Raw genomic sequence first — 21,453 nt, forward strand, 5'->3', positions numbered from 1 at the left:
TCTGTAAGTTCATCCTCTGCTTTGTTAACGTTGTAGGGCTGTAGTAGTATTTTTCCCATAAACGGATGAACTATGTATCTCTGATTTGTGAAGCTGATTTCGGTAATGAAATAATTATTTACGCTTGTTCCAAAGAGAGAGAGGGGGGGGGGGGGGGGGAGAGGACAGCGTATCCGTATAATTTAGAAGAGCACAGCACTTGAAGACTGCAGAAACCACATCACTAATCATCTTAATTTGCCGCATACTGGAAGACAAGCCAAGCAAACCAATATGAGCTTTAACATTTACCGCAGTACATTAGACCCTAAAACTGGTAGAAAATAATCTTACGAAACTTGGTCTAATTTACCGCAGCTTCTGGAAGACAAGCCCAGAACCAACTGTGTTTGTCAGGCTATTGTTCTGTTGTTCACCTGCATCCAGGAGGTAAGACATTGATTTTGTAATAAGATCAATTATGTTCATTGAATAATAAGCTTTCTTGAAAAGCATTGGCGCAGTGTAAACGAGTTGTCAGAAGGTACTTCAACCAAAACAATGTAGCATGGCCGGGGCAGTCGGGGAAGGCCCATGTTGGGAACCATTCAGGTGTGGGATGCTCGTTTAACTTCTGTATTTATCCTGTTCCTTCTCCGTAAGATCCCGTAGAGTAGAATAGAAGAAGTTATTTGCCATGATCCAATTCTCTATATTTTAGGAACAGAAAGAGTAATACGAAAGGAAAGTCTGGTTGCTCCGACTGTGGGAGTGCCATCCCTCTAGAAGAAGTTATTTGCCACGATCCAGCTTGCTGACTAATGGTGCTCCCGTGTGGCAGCAGGCTGCCAGGCCAGCAGCTATGGCAGCCCAAGGCGAGCCCGCCTCATCTTGTTATACTCCACCAGCCTCTGCACGTCAGGTATCACCTCCTTGACGCCGTCGAGCGCGCAGAACCGCTCCGCCCACGCCGCCAGGAGCGGCGTCCTGGCGTGGTCGATGGTCTTCACGCCACACATCGCCTCGGACGCGCGCAGCCACCCAAGGAAGCCGCCGAGCACGACGTCCACTAGCCCGACGCTGTCCCCGCCGAAGAACGCCTCCCCCCTGGAGCACTCCTCGAACGCTCGCTCGAACGTCTCCAGCACCGCGACGACCTGCCTCGCCGCCTCCGCCCTCTCCTCGCTCGTCCTGCCGCTGTACACGGTTATCCACGTGCTCAGCAACTGCCGCGCACCGTCGGTGATGAGTTAGTTAGGGATGAACGTACGCACGCTGCTGCGCAGGACAAATCAATGGTTGGGATGTACAAAATCTCCACGGTGGGCGACAGTACCTTGTCGTCGACGTAGGCGGCCCAGAAGCGAGCCACCGCGCGGTCGTGCGGGTCGACGGGTAGGATGCGTGGGCCGCTGGCCGGGAACACCTCGTCGACGTACTCCACGATGATCCGCGATTCGCAGACGGGCCTGCCGTCGTGGATGAGCACGGGCACCTTCTTATGCACCGCGTTGGATCTGAGGAGGAGCTCGCTCTTGTTTCCGAAGAGGTCCTCCTCTTCGACGTAGCTGTAGGCGAGGCCCTTGAGGTTGAGCGCGAGGCGCGCCCTGATCACGAACGGGCTCGGCCACGCGCCCAGCAGCGTCAGGTCTGCCTCTTCCCCTCCAGAGGCTTCTCCTGCCATTGCTGTGCGAACTGGGGGGAGTGAGTATGTCCTTGACTTGGACTTAATCTCCGGTGTGGTGTCTTATCTGATCCGGACCTGCCGTTGTCTTTGTAGACCTGGTTTGGATATGTGCGAACCGCAGTTGGTGGCACATGTGCGTCCTCTGCTGGTGCAGTTCGTCATCCATGACGTGCACCGCGCTTGGAAAAAAGCGGCACCTAGTGTCGAGGGTTGACCAACACGCGAATTTCAGGAGAAATTTTGAAACAAAATTCGCCCTGGGAAACCAATATTTAAGTGGTAAAACCGCGAAACCCATTTTTAGAGTGGCAAAAATCTAAATTTCTTCGAATTTTGGAGCTTTAAATCGGAAGCAGGACGTCGTTTGTTCAGTTTGCGGCCGGCGATTGTGGACTCGGCCGGAGAGTGGGACGCAGCAAGGAGCTGGAGGGGATCGGAATGGGGGCGCAAAGACTCGGAAGGTCGCGGAGGTCTTCGGCCAGGGGGCAGGGATGACCGGGGCGTCACTGCCTGACTGGTTTCTGGCAGGACGTCCTGAGGACGGAGGGGTTCAGGGCGGTGGAGCGTGGGTGATTGGCTGATTGCGGACAGAGGGATCAGATGGAGTTGATTAAATTCAGTAATGGGGGGGGGGGGGGGGTATCCGGGTATGATTACGGTCCGTAATTCGAGAGGTCCAACTACGAATCTGTGTCTTCTGATCAGAAAGGGTGGATGGTCCAGCTCAAAAGTTCTCGATCTAATTGGTGATTTTTATATTAGTATAGATTAAACACATCAAAGTCTACAGCACAATGCGCAGTTTCTTCAAAACTGTTGATGCGGGACATAACACGGACAAAAAATATGCGTAAAGGACAGGCACGTATACTATACCACGTAGGCTACATTAGACCCAAAACCTTAGAGGGACATAGGCTGCATCCGCTAGCAGTGGCCAAACGCGGAATAGGACCTCCTGGAGTGTAGTGAGTAGTGACATATATAATGCAAGGGAATGTGATTCACTATGGTGCAACACAAACTAGGTATCTTCGTTATTCACTAAAGTACCGTTACATTTTTTTTGAGATACACTATTGCACCATTACATGAATCAGGTGACCAGACAATAATCAACGGCACGGCTATTTAACATGTATTATTCTGCTAACATTATTTAACATCCAAACATTTTATCCGATCCGATGGCACCCACGGCGTGGTGCCGACTTAGTTCTTCGTAGCCTCAGCAGCAGCAGCCAGCTGCGCGCGCCTCATCTTTGCGACCTCGACTAGCTTGCCGACGTCCGGCAGAAAGGCCTTGGCGGCGTCCAGTGCGCCGAAGCGTTGTGCCCACGCCAACAGGAGCGGCGTCCTGTCGGCGTCCAAGAGCTCGACACCGCACAACGCCTTGGTTCCGTGAAGCATCGAGAGGATCCCGCCTAGCACGACGTCCAAGTACCCGACGCTGTCACCGCCGAAGAAGGGCTTCCCCTTGCAGCAATCCCTGACGGCCCCTTCCAGCGTCTCCACCGCCGCGAGCATGTTCTTCGTCCCCTCGGCCTTGTCCTCCTCCGTCTTGGCCCTGAACACCTGTACCCACGGCACCGCTAGCTGCACACGCACGCAATGTGAGCATCGTGCATCTAAATGTCAAAACGGGAATGCATTGATGCATGCAAATGAGTTTTAAGGTTAGACCTTGTCGTCGATGTAGGCAGCCCAGAAGCGAGCAACGGCGCGTTCGTGGGGATCGGCAGGGAGGAGGGAGGGGCCGGTGCTGGCGAAGGCCTCGTCGATGTATTGCACGATGATAAGCGACTCGCAGATGGGCTTGCCGTCGTGGATGAGCACGGGCACCGTCTTGTGCACCGGGTTGGACCGCAGGAACAGCTCGCTCTTGTTGTCGAGGTCCTCCTCGACGTACTCATAGCTCAGGCCCTTGAGGTGGAGCGCAATTCTCACTCTGGAAACCCAGGGGCTCCCCCATACGCCCAGCAGCTTCAGCTCATCACCACTCGCCATGTCTTGTACTTCGATTCCGATTGTATCAGCGATTCGGGGCGTAGGTTTGAGCTTTCTCTTTGCTTGCTAGTTCCTTATTTCGTCGGTCTCTTGGCTAGAGAGATCAAGAGGAGCGGTATATAAAGAGCTTGGAAGATGGGTTTTGAAGGCAAACAATGCATCATCAGTGACGCTCGTGCCAGTGATTCAGGGGCTCGGTTATCAAGATCCACTTGAGTTTTTCCCCGTGCTCAGTTTGAAGATCAGCAAGCGGCTCAACACAGCTCATGTCCCGCGGCGTTGTTCTCAACATCGTAGCACCATTCTGCTTTATATTCCAGGCATATCTTGCAGTCCGACAACGCAAGCTTACTGAAATTTTTTCTCACCTGTTTCCGAACATCACAATTTTATTATGGGTATCTTGGAAAAAAAATACTATAAAACTTATGGTGGAGTCGGAAGAAATCATGTGTGAGAAAATAAAGAATAAAATAAAATATCATTTGTTATGCTATCAATAAGATAAAGACCGTAAATATATTAGACCAAGTTTCGTAAGATTATTTTTGATCATGTCAGCCCTCATTTTTCTTTCCAGAAGCTGCTCCGTTGCCGGTCAGGGCTCATGACAGCCAGCTGCCAGCTTCATGTTTTCATAGCTATTTTTTTTTCTTAAGGATAAAGCATTATGAAAAATTGTGACTGAGAGAACGTGAGATTATGTTAGATGAAAAATTGATTTAGTAATGAAATTGACAAAGCAAAATATTTTAGCATAATGACATAAGATATGTTGATTGTATATGCTCGTAGTAGCATAATAATATTTATGATTTAACTATATGTAATATACTCGTGTAAGTGATGTTGCGTGGACTAACATTATTAAGTTAAATTAAAAGAAGAATTTGTATTTAGAAAATGCTTTCGTGGTTTATTCATGTGCATGTGTAACATGGTCCATAACGGTTGATCGGAAAAAAAAAATTGAGCATAACGGTTGATCGGAATTAGACTCGAGGAGGAACTAAGGTTCTAACAATACACCTGAAGTTGTTCTAACGATCAAGAACATCGTACGAGCGTTAGGGAACAGTACCGTTGCACGCGAGAGAGACACGCGCTGACGCATAGGCATGCGTCGCCAGCCCTTATGTTCTTGGTTCCTATCCTGTTGGTGATTAAAAAAGAGGGGAAGACCAAAGATAGCAGTCTAGCACGTGTTCGGCTGGCCAGGCTGGTTGGCTGTTCGGCCAATACAGAATAAAAAAGGCAGTACGAATTGCATGCATGCGTGTATTGATCAAAAAATTGCGGCAGGCGCTGGATTCGGTTGGCTAGTGGAATTATATATATATATATATATATATATATATATATATATATATATATATATATATATATATATATATATATTGTTTTCTTTAATATTTGAAAAAAATCTATGTTTGAAAACATTTTTATTAATTAGTACATCATAATGATAAGAATATTAGTGAATTTTCCCCATTTTTGAGAATTTATTCAAGGCATTCAAAATTTCTATAAGTTATAAAAGTAGGTTGCTTTGAAGAATTTTAATTAAATATTGGCTTAGACTTTTTGATAAAACTAATTAAAATGTGTTGCTAGTGAGCTCTAATTTGCTCATAAAAATATTTAGAATTTATAGACCACTCATATACTTCCAAGTAAAATCAAGATTTAAATAAAAAAATATGGAAACACACAAACGTACATACGAGACCTGGCTGGATGAACAGTGCACATATAAAGTACTCGCCCAATCAATGGGCGATATGTTTTGGTAGGTCTACTGGTGTAAGATCAAGGTCTCACCCGTTCAAGGGACTTGTGGGCCCCGCATGTTCATCGATTTTTTATTACCTGATAGGCAAGGCTTACAAGGTGTCCCCTATTTATCAGGCTTTTCGAAACTGACGTGTATTCTTGCAAATATTAATGAAAACAATATAAACAAAAAAAAATTTGGGTAGTGCGATGTTGATTTAGTTATTTAATACTCCATCCGTTTCGTAATGTTTGTCTATGCCCACCATTACATACAAACCAATAAATACTGAAATCGGGTGAAAAAAAATACAGTGAGATGACCATACTATCCCTAATCAATGCAAGAATAAGAGTAAGTAACTCATCAGTGTTGGAGTAAATGCATACATGCACTTAAGGACATAGCAGGAAAATGAACCATAAAGCATCCTTATTACCGTAATGGATAAACAATTTAAGACAGATACTTCTAAGGTTATGGATAAATATTACGAAACAGAGGGAGTAGTAAGATAAGCCGCTTACTTCTGTAGATATGATTATTTGCTGGAGGAGTGGGCCGGCCCAGGCACTAGAGTGCGCGCAGGTGCTGGAGCGGACCAAGCAGGAAAACGGAGCGTGGTCGATGGCGAAGTGGCCTAGACGGCCCATCAGAGTGTGGCTAGTGCAAGGTGCGGCCAGCCTATGGCCCAAGGTGAGGTAGAGGCCCATGCAGGCTTGCCGACCGAGACCGAGTTTCGGCCTAAAATCGAGTCGGTTCCAAGCCACCAGCCTCGATATAAAATGAAAGGTTGAAGCTGTTGTTCAAGAGAGTAGAATTATAAAGGTACTTACTTTTTCACCCTATAATATAGGACATGGAAATAATTTTAAAAACTAATCCATCACATGAGAAGAATATTAGTGAATTTTCTTAGATTTTTAGATTTTATTTGAGACCATAACAATTATTAGAAGTTATAAAAATAATCTTTTTTTAGAATTTTAGTTTAAATTATAAATAGACTTTTTGAGTAAATTTAATTAAAATAGGTTGTACATATATTATGAAAAAAGTTTTAGGATTTTTAAAAGAAGACTACTGATTTTCAGAGGAATTGAAGCATGGTCACTTTAAACAGTACCCAGCACCCGTGAACAGTCTACAAACAGTGTTTTTGAACTAGAGAACTGCAGAGGACTCACGGAGGGGCGAGGAAGGAAAAAAAAAAGATAAAACTGATGGTAGGTAAGGAAAGGCAAAAATTTTGATGGTATAGAAGGAAGATTTAAAATTTTAATGACAAATAAGGAATTTGCCTTAAAGTAAAAGGTCGGGGCTTCTGAGAGAAAGATTTAGGATAGAAAAATAAAGATTTTTTGGGTGTTTTTGTGAGGCATCTTGTGAATATTTTTGGATAATGAAGATGAAGTTTTCGAGATGATGGGTTGATAATCTTCAGGTTATTATTTCTTTGCCATCCTATACTATTTTTCTTCCAGGGGTCATATCTTAAGACCCGGATATCCAATTAACATGACTTTTGTTATATTAATTTTCAAATTTTGTCTACTTTCTGCTGCCAATATTTCAAATCAATTGGATATTCTTTTTAAGATTTTTTTACTAAGTTTGAAAGCATGCATGGTGGATTTATATAGGGTGAATTTTTAATCACGAAAATTTAATTTTGACTTCTGCAACCATTCACCTTCTTTTGATTGCCTTAGTTAGTGAGTAATTGATCTTTACCCATGCGGCTCATTTTTTACGGAAAGGCAACAGTGCGCCCTTACATGTTACTTAGCATAGAATTTACATGGTATCCTCTTACAGTATTGTACAAGAGAGATTGTGAAGAGAACACAACCCTAGGAAAACGTGAAAACCTATTACATGCTACAAGAGGAATCAAGCTACCAGAGATCCTGATGACCTACCTAATACCATGATCTCAGCTCTCCGATAATCTTGTTGAATACTGTGGTTGCAACGGTTGCTACATGGCGGAAAATCCTGGAGTTCTGTTCGTTCCATATTATGCACCAGGCCAGCTGACAGAGGGGGAGCCAATGTCTCTGTAGTTTAATGGGGAACTGATTTAGAATACTGTGCAGCTAATCCTCCAGTTCTTTGGCAGCCGAGATATTGTGCCAAAAATAAGAGGTCGTCCAGTTGTGCAGAGCAAAGTCCGACGGTGTAGGAACATCCGATAAAGAATTAAGGTGTGATGTTCTCTGGATGAATATGACAGAGTGGGCAAATTATGTTATTGCTCCAATCCTTCTTTTGCAAGTCATCAGCGGTTAAGCACTTATTATTCATGATCATCCACATGAAGAACTTTGTTTTCATCGGACTCCAACAGCTCAAAATGAGATTGAGGTGGGATAGTATGTGTGAGATCATGTGTGCAAACATGTTGCTTGATATGCTCATGGTGGCATAATTATATTTGTGGCTCTATATGTGTAATACACTGGTGTAAGTGGTATTGTACGGATCGATGTGAATCAACTTTGTGAGAATTTATGCTCAAGATTGGTTGTTTTTTTCATATGCAAGTGTTTTGATGACAGACGTAGTTGGTGATAGGATCAGTAATACGTTTAGGGAGGAGCTGAGTTTAAGACGATCAAGAGATCATGTAGATGTTCAGGTATAGAAGCGGTATATAGGAAGATGATCACATAATAAGACATACATAGAAGAGACACGAGCTATGCTATGGTGAAAATAGATTGCATCATGAGACATACGGCCTACGGTGCAGAGAATTACATAACAAGACGTGTGGCATGGAGAATTATTGCATTGTGTGCATGGCATTCTATGGCATCTGGCACAGTTGGCCCATGTACTGGATTCTGAGGAGGTGCAGGTGCTAGCATGTCTCAGCTCAAAGTGGTCGGCCCAGGCGGCACGGTGAGGCAGCCCAACAAGAAGGGGCGTAGGCAGCCTGGTGCTTGCTGCAGCCCAGAGGAAGGCCGACCCAGGAAGGGCCGGTTCGGCTTGGCGCGTCCCATCACGGTGCACTGGCCTGCCACATGGGAACGAGGCCCAAGTCCGCGCATGAGTGAGGAGGCCCAGTGGCCTGGAGGCAAGGCCCATGTGCGTTGGGCCCAGGGTGCACAGACAGGGGCGGCCTGTGGAGTTTTTTTATTTTTATATTTTTTCGATTAAAAATTTAAATAAATAGATTACTCGTAGAAAAAATTGTAAAACTAGTGCCTACCACCCTCTCACAGTCCACATACTCTTACCACCCCAGTCCACGTACTCTTACCGCCTATTGGTAAGGCCCAATACATAAACAGTAAATCTCGGTGAACAGTACTCTAAAGTTTAATTTCTCTCATATCTTCTCTATTCAAAACAGTGATGTTTTGTTGTTCCAAAAATCCTAAAATTTTTTGTACGTGTTACATAATTCATGTGCAACCCATTTTAATTGAATTCAACCAAAAATCCTGTGTAGAATTTAAACTAAAATTCTAAAAAAAACTACTTTTATAACTTCAAGCAATTGTTAGCGTCTCAAATAAATTTCTAAAATTCTGGTAAAATTCACTAATATTCTTCTTATGTAATGTGATAATTTCTAAAATTATTTTCAGCCCTAGATTATATGGTAAAAAAGTGGATTGGTCTTGCATGATGTCCTTGTGGAGCGGAGAAAGTCGGACGCTGCACCAACCACATCGGTCGTGGAGCAGTCGATGCCGACACGCGAGATGATGGAGGCTGACTCTCAGTACAGGCGCGTTGAGAGCTCCCGAACATGTAAGGCGACGGACCCCTCTTGCGTTTCTTCTCTTTTTGGTGGTTCTTCAGTTTGAACTCCACCGTGAGTGAGGTGCTCACCAACTTGTTAAAGTCGGCGAACTCATGCGCCGACAACCGATCTTGCATCTTGGAGTTGAGGCCGTTTACAAAGCGGTATTGCTTCTGCTCATCGGTGTTGACCTCATCCTAAGCATACTGTGCAAGGTGGTTGAGCATCTGCACGTACTCCATCACTGATTTACCTCCTTGCTTGAGGTCCATGAAGGCATGAATTCCCTTCTTTTGATCTACATAAGACCCTTAGGGATATGAAAATTCTGGAATGCCTAGTGGAACTCTGCCAAAGACACCCGATGATTGGCGGGGTGCATGGCCAAGTAGTTGGACCACCACGCGCCCGCCGCACCCTGAAGTTGATGGGCGGCGAAAAGCGCCTTCTCGTGGTCCTCGCACCGAAGAAGAGCGAGCTTCTGCTCGATGGTGCGAAGCCAATGGTTGGCGTCGAGTGGATCCTCAACACGCGTGAAGGTAGGCGGCTGAGTCCGCAGAAAGTTCGAGAAGTCATCTCGGCGCCCAGCCCCATCTCCTCCATGAGGGGCCGTGTTACGCACGAGAGCTTCAAGAAGCACCGTCTGAGCTTGGCGGTTTTGCTCAATTTGCATTAGGACATCCGCCATGCTCGGTGGTGGACATGGTAGGTTAGTGTGGCGACACCTAGGGGCCGTGCATCCAACGGGCGGCACCTTGACATGGTAGGTCAGTGTGGCGATTTAGCGAACATGGTCCTTTTAGGGCATGTATATGATTTTGGTGATTAATAACAACATAGTTAATGGGACTAACATGTTTATCAAGTATAGACTTTAGTAGGTCTCATGGATGCAATACACGAAGAAGCCATCGAAACGGGATAAAGATTGGATTGAATTAGACAAGTCCCAGGAAAATCGTACTCGCCGGATGGTCAGGCGATGGTGCATTTGCACACGCAGAGCATTTCCCCTGACAGTTTTGTACACGCTAGATGGTCCAGTGCTTAAAGGCCTGTACACACCGGAGCATTATCAGAAGATGGTTCGAAGGCTGTATACGCTGGATAGTCCGGTGATGAAGAGTTGGCTATGCCGGAGCATTTTTCAGGAGTGGTGTTTCTTGATGGAGAAAGGAGTTTGAACATGTCAGATGGTTCGGCGTATACACCAGAGGCTTCAGCAGAGTATTTTCCAGAAGATTTTCTCTCGACTTAGTGGAGAAGGGAATTCTACATGCCGGATGGTCCAACGCTTACTAAGGAGGCTTCGCCAGAGAAATTCATAGAGCTGCAACGCCTAGTTAACAACGAGTGACACCTGGCAACGACAGACTATGAGTGGAGGATACACACCGGATGATTCGGTGTCTGGAAGTGGTGCACGCCGGATCATCCGGTGTTTAGGAAAATTGTGTCCGTTGGGGTAACGGCTAGTTCACAAGGTTGAGGCTATAAATATCCCCTCTACTCGACCATTTGAGTGTGCTGGAGTCCAGAGAAGCTTGTATACACTTGAGAAGACACAAGCCACTAAAGTGCTAAAAGTGATCATCCAAGGCAATTAAACACAAGATTAGGGAGTGATTAGTACTATTAGGCCTAGAGAGAGTTGTTGCTAGGTGTTTCTACCTATAGAGAGGATCAAGGAGTGATCCTATCTTGTACCAAGTTGTACCCGGTGCCTTAGAGTCTTGGTGACTCGCCAGCATCTTGAGCCTTGGTGGCTCAAGCTTGTCAACCCTCAGACTCGGTGTGAAGCGGTAGCAAGAAACTTGTACGGGGACGCGGAGACCCTTGCCTTGGTGGCTGAAGTGTCAAAGTGAAGACGACGGTAAGTGATCAGAAGAGAGTCTTGTGGTGATGTCTTGCCTTGGTGATTTGATGGCTCAACCTACTTGAGGCCTAGGTGGCTCAAGAGTCCTGATTGGGTGCCATTTGGGAGCTATAGCCTAGGTTTTTTTTGAACGGCGCTTCCCCACGGCGTGGTCTTCATTGGAGACCCAGTGGGTGCAGGACAAGGGGCTCGAACCCCCGCCAGCTCGCCCCCAACCTCGGGCGTTGCCACTGAGCTCCGTGCTCGTCCGCGGCTATAGCTTAGGTGGCTGCTCCAACGTGGAGTAAGGGGTGGTATTTATGCCATCGATACCACATGATAAAAATTCATTTTGCCGAGTTTGCTCTCTCTACCTTCTTTACGTTTTCACATTTACATAATTGCAACTTACCTTTGCGTGTTTACCTTTCTTGAGTGGTAGAGTATACATACTAGATTGAGTGGTAGAGTACACACACTAGATACACCTAGAGGACATTTAGATAGAAATTGATATATGTTTATCTTGTGAAATTTTTGGAGCCGATTAGTTTTAAGTGTCCTAATTTATCCTCTCTTAAGTTACTGATTCTTTCAATTGATATCAGAGCTTTGATACCACATTTTCTTCAGACAACCCTTTGACGTGGCGCATAAGATATTATCCGTTCAACGGGCGACATCTTATTATCGCCCCATCAGAGAGTGACACATTGATGCATGGCAACCCCCACATGCAAGTGCAAGTGCACGGTAGCACTCACGTGCAAGTGCAGCAACCGATCACATGCAAGTGCATGGCATCCCTCACATGCAAGTGAGGGTCACATGCATGGCTAGCTTTATACAAGAGCACAGGCGATACCTTTTCCATAGATCCATTGTGGCGCAGACGCTCCTGTCACTCTTCCAATAGAGGACATCAAAATTGACATCTTGATGTGATAGCCACATCAACCTACATATTTAATTTCCAACCGTTACCATATGGGTTTATAAGGTGTCGCCTGTTGGATAGGTGATACTTTGTTGTCGTCCTTTCAACGGGCGGCCGTAGGATAGATCTGTAAATTTTTTTAAATAGACATATATTTTTACAAATATATAAATAAAAAAAATCCGTAAGAAAGACGCGCATGCGGCCTGGTGCTTGCTGCGGCCCAAAGGGAGGCCAGCCTAGGTGCGGCCGGTTCGGCTTGGCGCGGCCCATCATGGCGCACCGGCCTGGCGCGTGGGAACGAGGCTCCAAGGTGACGTGCGTTGTGAATTAAAATTTGACTTCCTGTAATTATTCATCTCTCTGACGTGCGTGTTGTATGCCGAGGATGCTGTGTAGTCGACGGTAGCGGTCCAGGTCCAATACAGCTCGTCATCTTGGTCCTCACGGAGGACAGCTTGTTGTACTTGCGTTTCAGTTGTTGTTTGGCCGATCATGGAAATCCATTTGTTATTTGTAAGGCAGATCGGACGGTGTTGTTTTTCCCTGTGCTCAGTTGGAAGATCAGCATGCAGCTCATCACTCATGTCTGACAGCGTTGCTCTCATCATTGTAGCACCATTTTGCTTTATCAAACAGAGGCTTATATGTTGTTTACATTGACTTTGAGTTACCCAACCCCGTCTTCCAAGCATTCCAGGCATATCTTGCAGTCCAAGAATGCAAGCTTACTGAAATTTCCCACCTGTTTCCGAACATCACAATCTTATGATCGGGGCATCTGAGCCCTCATTTTTCTATCCTGAATCTGCTTTGTTGCTGGTCAGGACTCAGGACAGCCATCTTCGTGGTTTCATAGCTATTTTTTTCCTAGAGGATAAAACATTATGAAAAATTATACTTTTAGACTTTATAGGAAATTATTTGCCACATCTCAGGCAGAACCATTTTGTGATGAATGAGGTCAAAGACGACAAAACGTCAATAAGATTGCTAGCTTGTCCGGAATTAACAATCTTGATACTTGCTCCTTCTCTTTTCAAAAGAAAAAAAACAAATGCTATATGTTTCTGAAATGAAGTTTGTCGAACTAGTCCAAAACTCTTCTGAAGCTTGAAGTTTCAGTTTTTAACATGGATCTCGCAATTGAATTTCAACGATTTGGTTTTAAAACTCCCTTAACATGCTGCCACTATTTGATATATGCTAATAAAATGCTTAATTTTAAACTTAGGTGAAACATTAATTTGAACGGCTTCCCATAATTCCTTGCTATGGGGATTTGGTATTCAAATTTCTTTGGCTTGTGAAGTCGAGCTTAATAAGTATTACATTCTTCCACAATGGTGCGTTTCAGTCACTTTTCAAAAGAACCTAAAAACATGTTTTTAGTGGGAAATTACAATATTCGTCACAAGTGTCATACACTACGCATGGCTTCGCATTTTTATTTTGGAGGAAAAAAAAAGGTAAATTCCTGGTTCTGAGCAGGACGTCGTGTCGTGCCAGTGAACACCAAGAAACAAATTGGTTTGAGAAATATCCCTTTATTCTCTGAAAAAATAACCTTGACTGAAAGAAATGGGTACACAAAACATGCAACTGACACTCCAACGAGAACAATATACAATACAAGCACATACATCTCCTTAGCTTATTCCCTACTTTTATCACATCGATCAACTGACGGATACGGCCGGCCACCAGCGACACTGTATTATTTGCAATCCGCAACTGAAAATCCATACGAGTACTTTTCACCGACCCAACGAGTCACGTCGTCGTCTCCATGCCGGTTTGATCAGTTAGTTGTTGAAGCCCGGGCGGCATTCTTTGCCTGCAGCATCCTGGCGTACTCGACCGCCCTGTCGACGTCCTGCAGGACCGCCTTGGCCGCGTCGAGCTCGCCGAACCGCTCCATCCACGCGGCCAGGAGCGGCATCTTGGCGGCGTCGAAGAGCTCCGCACCGGCGAGCACGCTGGTGGCCTTCACCCACGAGACCAAGCTCCCCAGAACGATGTCGACGCACCCAACGCTGTCGCCACCGAAGAAGTCCTTCCCCTTGGAGCACTCCTTCAAGCCTCCCTCCAGGGCGTCTGCCGCCGCGAACGTCTGCCTCATTGCCTCAGCTCTCTCCTCGTCCGTCTTGGCCCTGAACACCCGATCCCACGGGGCCGCTAGCTGCGCGCGCACAAGCCATATGAATGTTTCGCAGTTCAGTCAGCACCTAAATGCTCGAAGCATCGTGAAGAAAATAAGAGACGAGGCATGTGAGATTAAGGTAAAAACCTGGTTGTCGATGTAGGCGATCCAGAAGCGAGCAATGGCGCCTTCGTAGGGGTCGGCCGGGAGGAGGGAAGGACCGGTGCCGGCGAAGGCCTCATCGATGTACTGCAAGATGACCCACGATTCGCAGACGGGTTTCCCATGGTGGATCAGCACCGGCACCGCCTTGTGCACCGGGTTGGAGCTGAGGAGGAGGTCGCTCTTGTTCTTGAGATCCTCCTCGACGTACTCGTAGCTCAGGCCCTTGAGGTCGAGCGCAAGTCTCACTCTCGTGACAAACGGGCTCGCCCACTGCCCGACCAGCTTCAGCTCGCCGTTTCCTCCGGCCATTTCCTATGCTGTGGATGTCTGTGCGTGCGTGTGTCTGCGTGCGATGGTTCTAGCTCTGGAGCTTGTCCTGTGTTGGATTCTTTATCGGTGATGGAGGAGCCGTGGTTGTACGGTCTATGAAGGCATACATGATGCGTGCCCAGTTTTTCTACTTTTTGCAATAGTTTTTACAGAACTGATGCTACCTTTGCTTCCGAAGTTGCTCCAATCGCCTTGGTTAATCCACACATATAAGAATTGTGTTGAAATTAAATTTGAATGTATTTTTAATCATAACACTAGATTATATATTGTATACAATTTTCAAATCTACCCACACAAGGATTATTTGGCTAAGTATATCTACTATTTGGTAAGTGGTAACAATCAGAACCCCAATGAAACAAAGCACATGTTCCTTATTAGATTAGTACATCAATCATATAACATTGTGTATTTGTATTAGGTAATGATCTCCATATTTTTCTCTCCATCCCAAATGGTTGTCACATCACCGATCCGATTTTAGTTGCTTTCGGTCGCGGCTGCAGCACGTGCCTGCTTCATCTTGCTGTACTCGACCAGCCTGTCAACGCCCGGCAAGACCGCCTTGGCTGAATCCAACCTGCCAAACCGTTCCACCCATGCTTCCAGGAGCAGGCTCCTAGTTGAATCAAAGAGCTTGATGCCATGGCGTGCCTCGCCGACATACACCAACAGTGTCAGAGCCCCGAGCATGATATCCATGTACTCAACATTGTCGCTGTTAGAGATAAACTTGTATTGATCAAGGTTTGGTATATAGCAGGAGATGAATTTAGATGGAAATAGATCGGATCTAATTAGAGATATAGAAAGATGAATCAGTTATGATAGTGTATATCTAGATTTCGTCCAGACCTATTATGACCGAACCAAACTCAGTATTCTATGCCGCGTTTGGCTAGCTCTGTATCAACATGTAATCGTGGCCTCCATGGAGGTTAAGACGCTTCAGCCAAGCTTTCATGGTAACAGAGCCTTCTCCTCTACAAAACACATCTATATATGGCAGCAGTCGAAGCCTCTTTCTCTTCCCTCTCTGTTCTGGCCATGTCGTCCCTGCTTGGTCACCCGGTTACGGAGAATCTTATGAAGAACAACCACGCATTGTGAAACCCAGATGGATATTTTTCAGGGGAACTCTCAATCATCAGTCAATGCCGCGTCTCGAGGAGGTTGTGGTGGCTTCAATAGCCGTGGCTGTGGAGGAAGGGGGCGCGGTTCTTACCGAAACAAAACTGGCTATCCCAACAATGGTGGCTGGTCCAACTCAAACAACAGCGATGGTAATAATTCATGTCGCCTCAGATGTCAAATTTGTCATAAAAACAATCACACCGCTGCAAATTGTTGCCATCGCTTCGATCAAGATTTTGTCACTAAAGAAAGAAGTGCAGGTGTACTCACAAATTCCTACATAATAGATACAAGTTGGTACACAGATTCAAGTGCAACATATCATATCACCAGGAAGCTTGACAAGTCAGTCATCCACAACAAGTATACTGGGAAGGACTAGATTAAAACAGCAAGTGGTGCAGGTATGAATATTAATCATATTGGTCATGCTATTGGTCATACCCCCAGTCGTAATCTTCATCTAAATAATGTTCTTCATGTTCCAAAAGCTGCAAAGAACCTAATTTTTGTTTATCATCTTGCCACTAATAATAGAGCTTTCTTAGAATTTCACCTGATTTTTTCTTGATCAAGGATCAGACAACAAAGAAAAACCTTCTTCAAGGCAAATGTGAAGGTGGTCTCTACCCTCTCTCATCCAATCCAATTGAATCAAGAAGGTAAGTGTTAAGTGTTGTCAAACCCTCTCTGTCAAGATGGCATAGTCGTCTAGGTCATCCCTCGTTTCCGATTGTTCAACGTGTCATTAGTGAAAACAATTTCCCATGTTCTGGTGAGATCAATAAAGAGTATGTCTATGATGCCTGTCAACAGGCTAAGAGTCATCCAAAGTCGTTAGTGTGTCAAGTGTTCCATTAGAATTTATTTTCTCCAATGTATGGGGTCCTACTCTTGATTCTTTTGGAAGAAAGAAATATTATGTTAGCTTTTATCAATGACTACAACAAATTTACTTGAATTTATTTTCTTGAATATAAATATGAGATTTTCTAGAAATTTCATGAATTCCAGCACCTTGTTGAGAGATTGTTCTATAGAAAAATCATTGATGTACAGAAGAACCAGGGGATATGGGAAGTTAAATTCTTCTTTCAAAAAGATTAGCACCACTCATCTTTTGTTATGTCTCACTCTAATCAATAGAATGGCTCAACTGAACGCAAACATCAACATATTGTACAGGTCGGCCTCTCTCTCCTTGCTCAAGCATATATGCCTTTTAAGTTTTAGGACGAAGCATTTCTTGCTGCTACACACCTAATCAATCAAACACTTAGCAAGGTCATTTAGTTTGATACTCCTTTAGAGCGGTTGTTTTATGAGAAACCCAATTATTCTTGACTTCGCACTGTTGGTTGTGCGTGTTGGCCCAATCTTCATCCGTACAACTCTCGTAAACTTTAATTCCTATCCAAACAATATGTCTTCCTCGTATATAGCAACTTGTATAAGGGTTTTAAGTGTCTCAATGTTTCAGTTGATCATGTTTATATTTAGAGATGTTGTGTTTGATGAGACTATTTTTCTGTTCTCTAAACTTCATCAACTTGTCATCCAGTACTGGGGTGAGTTAATAGGCAGCTCTATGGTTAATACTTATGCTAATATATCTGATAATATCAGTGAACATGCAGCTACTAATCAGCCGGATGCAGAGAATATGAATGATTTATGCAAGGGGGCTTTAATCCGCTCGGTGCGACATCTCCCGAGGTGGACTCTCCGGTTTTTCGTGCATAGATAGCCTCTGACGTGTCCCCTACCACTGGTGGCTCCCTCTCAGAGTCAGCATTCGCCTCGTCTCTGCTCGGTGTGTCTTCACCTACCACGCGCTGCCGGTTACAGCGGTGCTTCCTTCGTCTGATGCGTGGTCAACCATAGTTGATGTGTCTCCGTCGGGCTCCCCAGCCGGTGTGTCTCGGTTGGGCTCTGTGCCGGCTCCTTAGCCTGTGGGGGAATCTTCTGGCGCGGCTGATGGTTCTGTGCCGATCGACGCACCTCAGCCACCGACACGACCGAGAACAAGACTTCAAAGTGGCATCTTAAAGTCTAAGGTATATATTGATGGCACTATCAGGTATGGGTATTTACTCACGACCAGGGAACCCCATAATTTACAAGAAGCACTGAGTCATAATTTTTGGAAAGATGCAATGGATCATGAGCATATAACTCTAATTAAAAATCAAATTTGGCACTTAGTACCACAAGAAGAAGGAAGAAATGTTTTTGATTGTAAGTGGGTGTACAAAATTAAATGCAAAATAGATGGAAATATTGATAGTTACAAGGCCAGATTTGTTGTAAAAGGATTTAAATAATGATATGATATTGATTAAGAAGATACCTTTAGCCCTGTTGTTAAAATTACTACTATTAGACTAGTTCTGTCTATTGTAGTTTGTAGAAGTTGAATTCTTCGCCAGCTAGATGTGTAGAACACGTTTCTTTATGATTTTCTAGAGGAGGAAGTTTTCATGAAGCAACCTCCAGGTTATGAAGACAAATCTATGACATATTACATATGTAAGTTAGATAAGGTTTTATATGGATTGAAACAAGCACCTCGAGCATGGTATTCGTGATTGAGTGTAAAATTGCAAGATTTGGGTTTTCGCCCGTCAAAAGCTGATACGTCTTTGTTCTTTTATACCAAATGCAATGTCACTTTATTTTTACTGATATATGTTGATAATATAATTATTGCAAGCTCATCATAAGACGCAACAGTGCCACTTCTTTGAGATCTTCAAGCGGAGTTTGCTCTCAAAGATCTTGGTGACCTTCATTATTTTCTGGAGATTGAAGTGAACAAGGTACGTGGGAGTATTTTACTGACATGGGAGAAGTATACTATAGATTTGTTGAAACGTGTAGGCATGATAAATTGTAAGCTTGTTACTACACCGCTCTCTGTTACGAAGAAATTATCTACTTATGAAGGTGAAGCATTGGGACCTGAAGATGCAACATGGTACATAAGTATTGTTGGAGCTTTACAGTACTTGACTCTAACTAGATCAGATATTGTTTCTCCGGTTAACAAAATGTGTTAGTATTTACATTCTCTTACTACTCTACACTGGGCATTCGTTAAAAGGATTTAAGATATACTTTGGGTATAGGCTTGAGAATTGATCAGTCTTCCTATGTGCTTGTTAGTGCTTTCTCTTATGCAAATTGAGTTGGATGCTCAGATGACAAAAGATCTACTTGGGGTTCTGCCATGTTTCTTGAAACAAACCTTATATCATGGAATGCATGAAAGCAAGCAATTGTATCAAGATCAAGCACGGAAACTGAATATAAAGCATTGACCGATGCTACAATAGAAATTATGTGGGTTCAAACACTACTTGAAGAATTGGATATTAAATCTCCTCATGCTACACGATTATGGTGTGATAATATTGGTGCTACTTATCTCTCTACGAATCCGGTGTTTCATGCAAGAACTAAACACATTGAGGTGGACAATCACTTTGTCAAAGAACGAGTTGCTCAAAAGTTATTGGATATTCAATTTGTTCCTACATGAGATCAAGTAGCATACGGTTTTACTAAACCTCTTTCAACTCGAAGTTTAGAAGAATTTAAGTGCAATCTTAACTTAGAAAAATTATGATTGAGAGGATGTTAGAGATAAACTTGTATTGATCAAGGTTCGGTATATAGCAGGAGATGGAATTTAGATGGAAATAGATCAGGCCTAGTTAGAGATATATAAAGATGAATCAGGTATGATCGTGTATCTAGATTTCATCCAGACCTACTGTAACCGAACTAAACTCTGTATTTCTATGCTGCATTTTACTGGCTCTATATCAACACGTAATTGTGGCCTCCATGGAGGTTAAGACATTTTAGCCAAGCTTTCAGTCGCCACCGAATAAGGGTTTCCTTTTGAGCACTCCTTGAAGGCCGCCTCTAGGGTATCAACCGCTGCGATCGTTTGCTTCAATGCCTTCGTCTTCTCCTCCTCTGCCTTAGCCCTGCCCGCCTGAAACACGAAGGCAAACAGCTGCAGCACGGGCATGCAACATCTGTCAATATATTTGAGCAGACACCACCAATCGACAAAACAAGATATGGTTTATCGTGATATGATATTAATAGTAATACCTTGTCATCAATGTAGGCGACCTTGAAGCAAATCATGGTGTGTTCGTAGGGGTGGGGAGGAGGGAGGGTCCCACAGAGCCAAAGGCGTCATCGATGTACTGCATGATGAGTTGAGACTCACAGACAGGTTTGCCACTGTGGATGAGCACGGGTACCTTCTTATGCACAGGGTTGGACTTCAGGAGCAGCTCACTCTTGTTGTTATCAGGGATTAAGATTTCGTCCAATTTTCGGTGAAATTTTATGAATTCTAAGAATTTCGGAGCAAAATAAAATATCTAATTTTAGAATTTTCTTTTACTGACATGTGAGACCAAAGAGAGAGTAGAGGGCGAAAAATGACCAAAATTTCGAGAATTTTGATCATTTCGCCCTTGAAAAAAAAGTAAAACCAAATTGAAATCCCTGGTTGTTAGAGGTCCTCCTCCTCAATGTTCTAGTTCAGTCCCTTGAAGCTGTGCACAAGCTTCACTCTGATGACAAACGGGCTCGCCCACGTGCCGAGCAGCTTCAGCTCATCTCCTCCTGTCATTCTCGGCTTTGTGTACAAAAAGTTTGTAACTCTTTTCTGCTTGTGTTTTCGCTGTGTTCTTGATCCGGATCGGAGAGGGTAAATGTTATATGCCGGTGTCCGAGCGATGTCATTCTCCCACAACAGCTTAAAAAACGAGAGTGACAGAATGAAATGCATCTTCATTGGTCCTCAGAAATGGTACTTGTTCAAATTAACGTATCCACACCCGTCATTAAACAATCAACTGACTAAAGGAGCAGAAAGATCATGCGCTGATTTTGTAGATAATAACGCCATGTTTGACTGGATTAGTTGCTACCATTATTCTTTTTTCTAGTGTTGTAATTGAGTAAGCAACGTTGAAATTTGGAACAACGAGATTTGTTCAACACCTTGGAGAAGAAGCTAGGAAGTAGTAAACGAAACAATAATGCCGCCTCTGTTTTTTACGTCCATGGTAGAGTATCCAGGGAAAAAAAATCGGCCAAAAACCAATGATAAACTCAGTTTACTAGGTCTATCGGTAAACCTTAATAGAAAAAAATTACTATATTTATCGGTATTTTTATAAATTTATTTAAATTTCGTTCAGTATATCTAATATATCATATTTACCCAGAGACAGACAGACTAGAAAGAAAAAAATGAGCGGGGACATAACAGTGATTGAGCCTTTGTACCTTCAGAAAAAAGGGCTAAGTTCACTGAAGTCCACTTAAAAACAAAAATTTGAGTAGGCCCCATGTGTTTACCAGGTCCGTCACTCCCTCTATGCTAGGTCCACCCATGTGTTTACCGGCAACCTCAGATAAATTTTAATTACCAGTAAAAAAAACCCTAAGGGTCCCTGGAGGTATTGAAAAAATATTCTTTGATCCCTCCCACGTGTAGTTCTACTTAGGTTGTTTGTTTGGACGCCAACGCTTGCCCCGCCAAAAGTTGGTGCGACCAGCTAGCCAAAGCGTGCGTTTGGTTTGGTGCCTACGATTTGGCTTGCCCACGCACCTAGTGCCACGCTAGTTCATTTTTCACCCACTTATGGC

The 21,453-nt window shown here is 44.1% G+C and overlaps 2 protein-coding genes and 1 pseudogene across 2 annotated transcripts; all 3 read right to left on the reverse strand.

Annotated features, from left to right (window-relative positions):
- Nucleotides 1-594: 594 nt before the first annotated feature.
- On the reverse strand, nt 595-3,765 carry LOC133904024 (uncharacterized). Its single transcript, XM_062345510.1, has 4 exons — nt 3,350-3,765; nt 2,881-3,262; nt 1,316-1,725; nt 595-1,205 (listed from the first exon to the last, which is right to left on the reverse strand). The coding sequence occupies exons 1-4, from the start codon at nt 3,671-3,673 to the stop codon at nt 840-842; spliced, it is 1,482 nt and encodes a 493-aa protein (XP_062201494.1). The 5' UTR covers nt 3,674-3,765; the 3' UTR covers nt 595-839.
- Nucleotides 3,766-13,536: 9,771 nt separating this feature from the next.
- On the reverse strand, nt 13,537-14,718 carry LOC133903497 (probable glutathione S-transferase GSTU6). The gene is made up of 2 exons (XM_062344906.1): nt 14,287-14,718; nt 13,537-14,178 (listed from the first exon to the last, which is right to left on the reverse strand). The coding sequence occupies exons 1-2, from the start codon at nt 14,611-14,613 to the stop codon at nt 13,798-13,800; spliced, it is 708 nt and encodes a 235-aa protein (XP_062200890.1). The 5' UTR covers nt 14,614-14,718; the 3' UTR covers nt 13,537-13,797.
- A 399-nt stretch (nt 14,719-15,117) lies between these two features.
- LOC133904025 (probable glutathione S-transferase GSTU6) lies at nt 15,118-20,428 on the reverse strand (annotated as a pseudogene).
- Between the last annotated feature and the right edge of the window lie 1,025 nt (nt 20,429-21,453).

The sequence above is a fragment of the Phragmites australis genome, chromosome 21, assembly GCF_958298935.1.
Source record: "Phragmites australis chromosome 21, lpPhrAust1.1, whole genome shotgun sequence".
Taxonomy (NCBI): Eukaryota; Viridiplantae; Streptophyta; class Magnoliopsida; order Poales; family Poaceae; genus Phragmites; species Phragmites australis.

Bases quoted from the DNA above. Each gene is read 5' to 3' on its own strand.
- LOC133904024 (XM_062345510.1), bottom strand. From the start codon at position 3,673: ATGGCGAGTGGTGATGAGCTGAAGCTGCTGGGCGTATGGGGGAGCCCC. The intron at 3,263-3,349 runs GTCTAACCTTAA...GTGCGTGTGCAG, and splicing joins CTGCCTACATCGACGACAAG to CTAGCGGTGCCGTGGGTACA. The intron at 1,726-2,880 runs AAGTCGGCACCA...GGATCAGATAAG, and splicing joins TGCTGAGGCTACGAAGAACT to ACACCACACCGGAGATTAAG.
- LOC133903497 (XM_062344906.1), bottom strand. From the start codon at position 14,613: ATGGCCGGAGGAAACGGCGAGCTGAAGCTGGTCGGGCAGTGGGCGAGC. The intron at 14,179-14,286 runs GTTTTTACCTTA...GTGCGCGCGCAG, and splicing joins TCGCCTACATCGACAACCAG to CTAGCGGCCCCGTGGGATCG.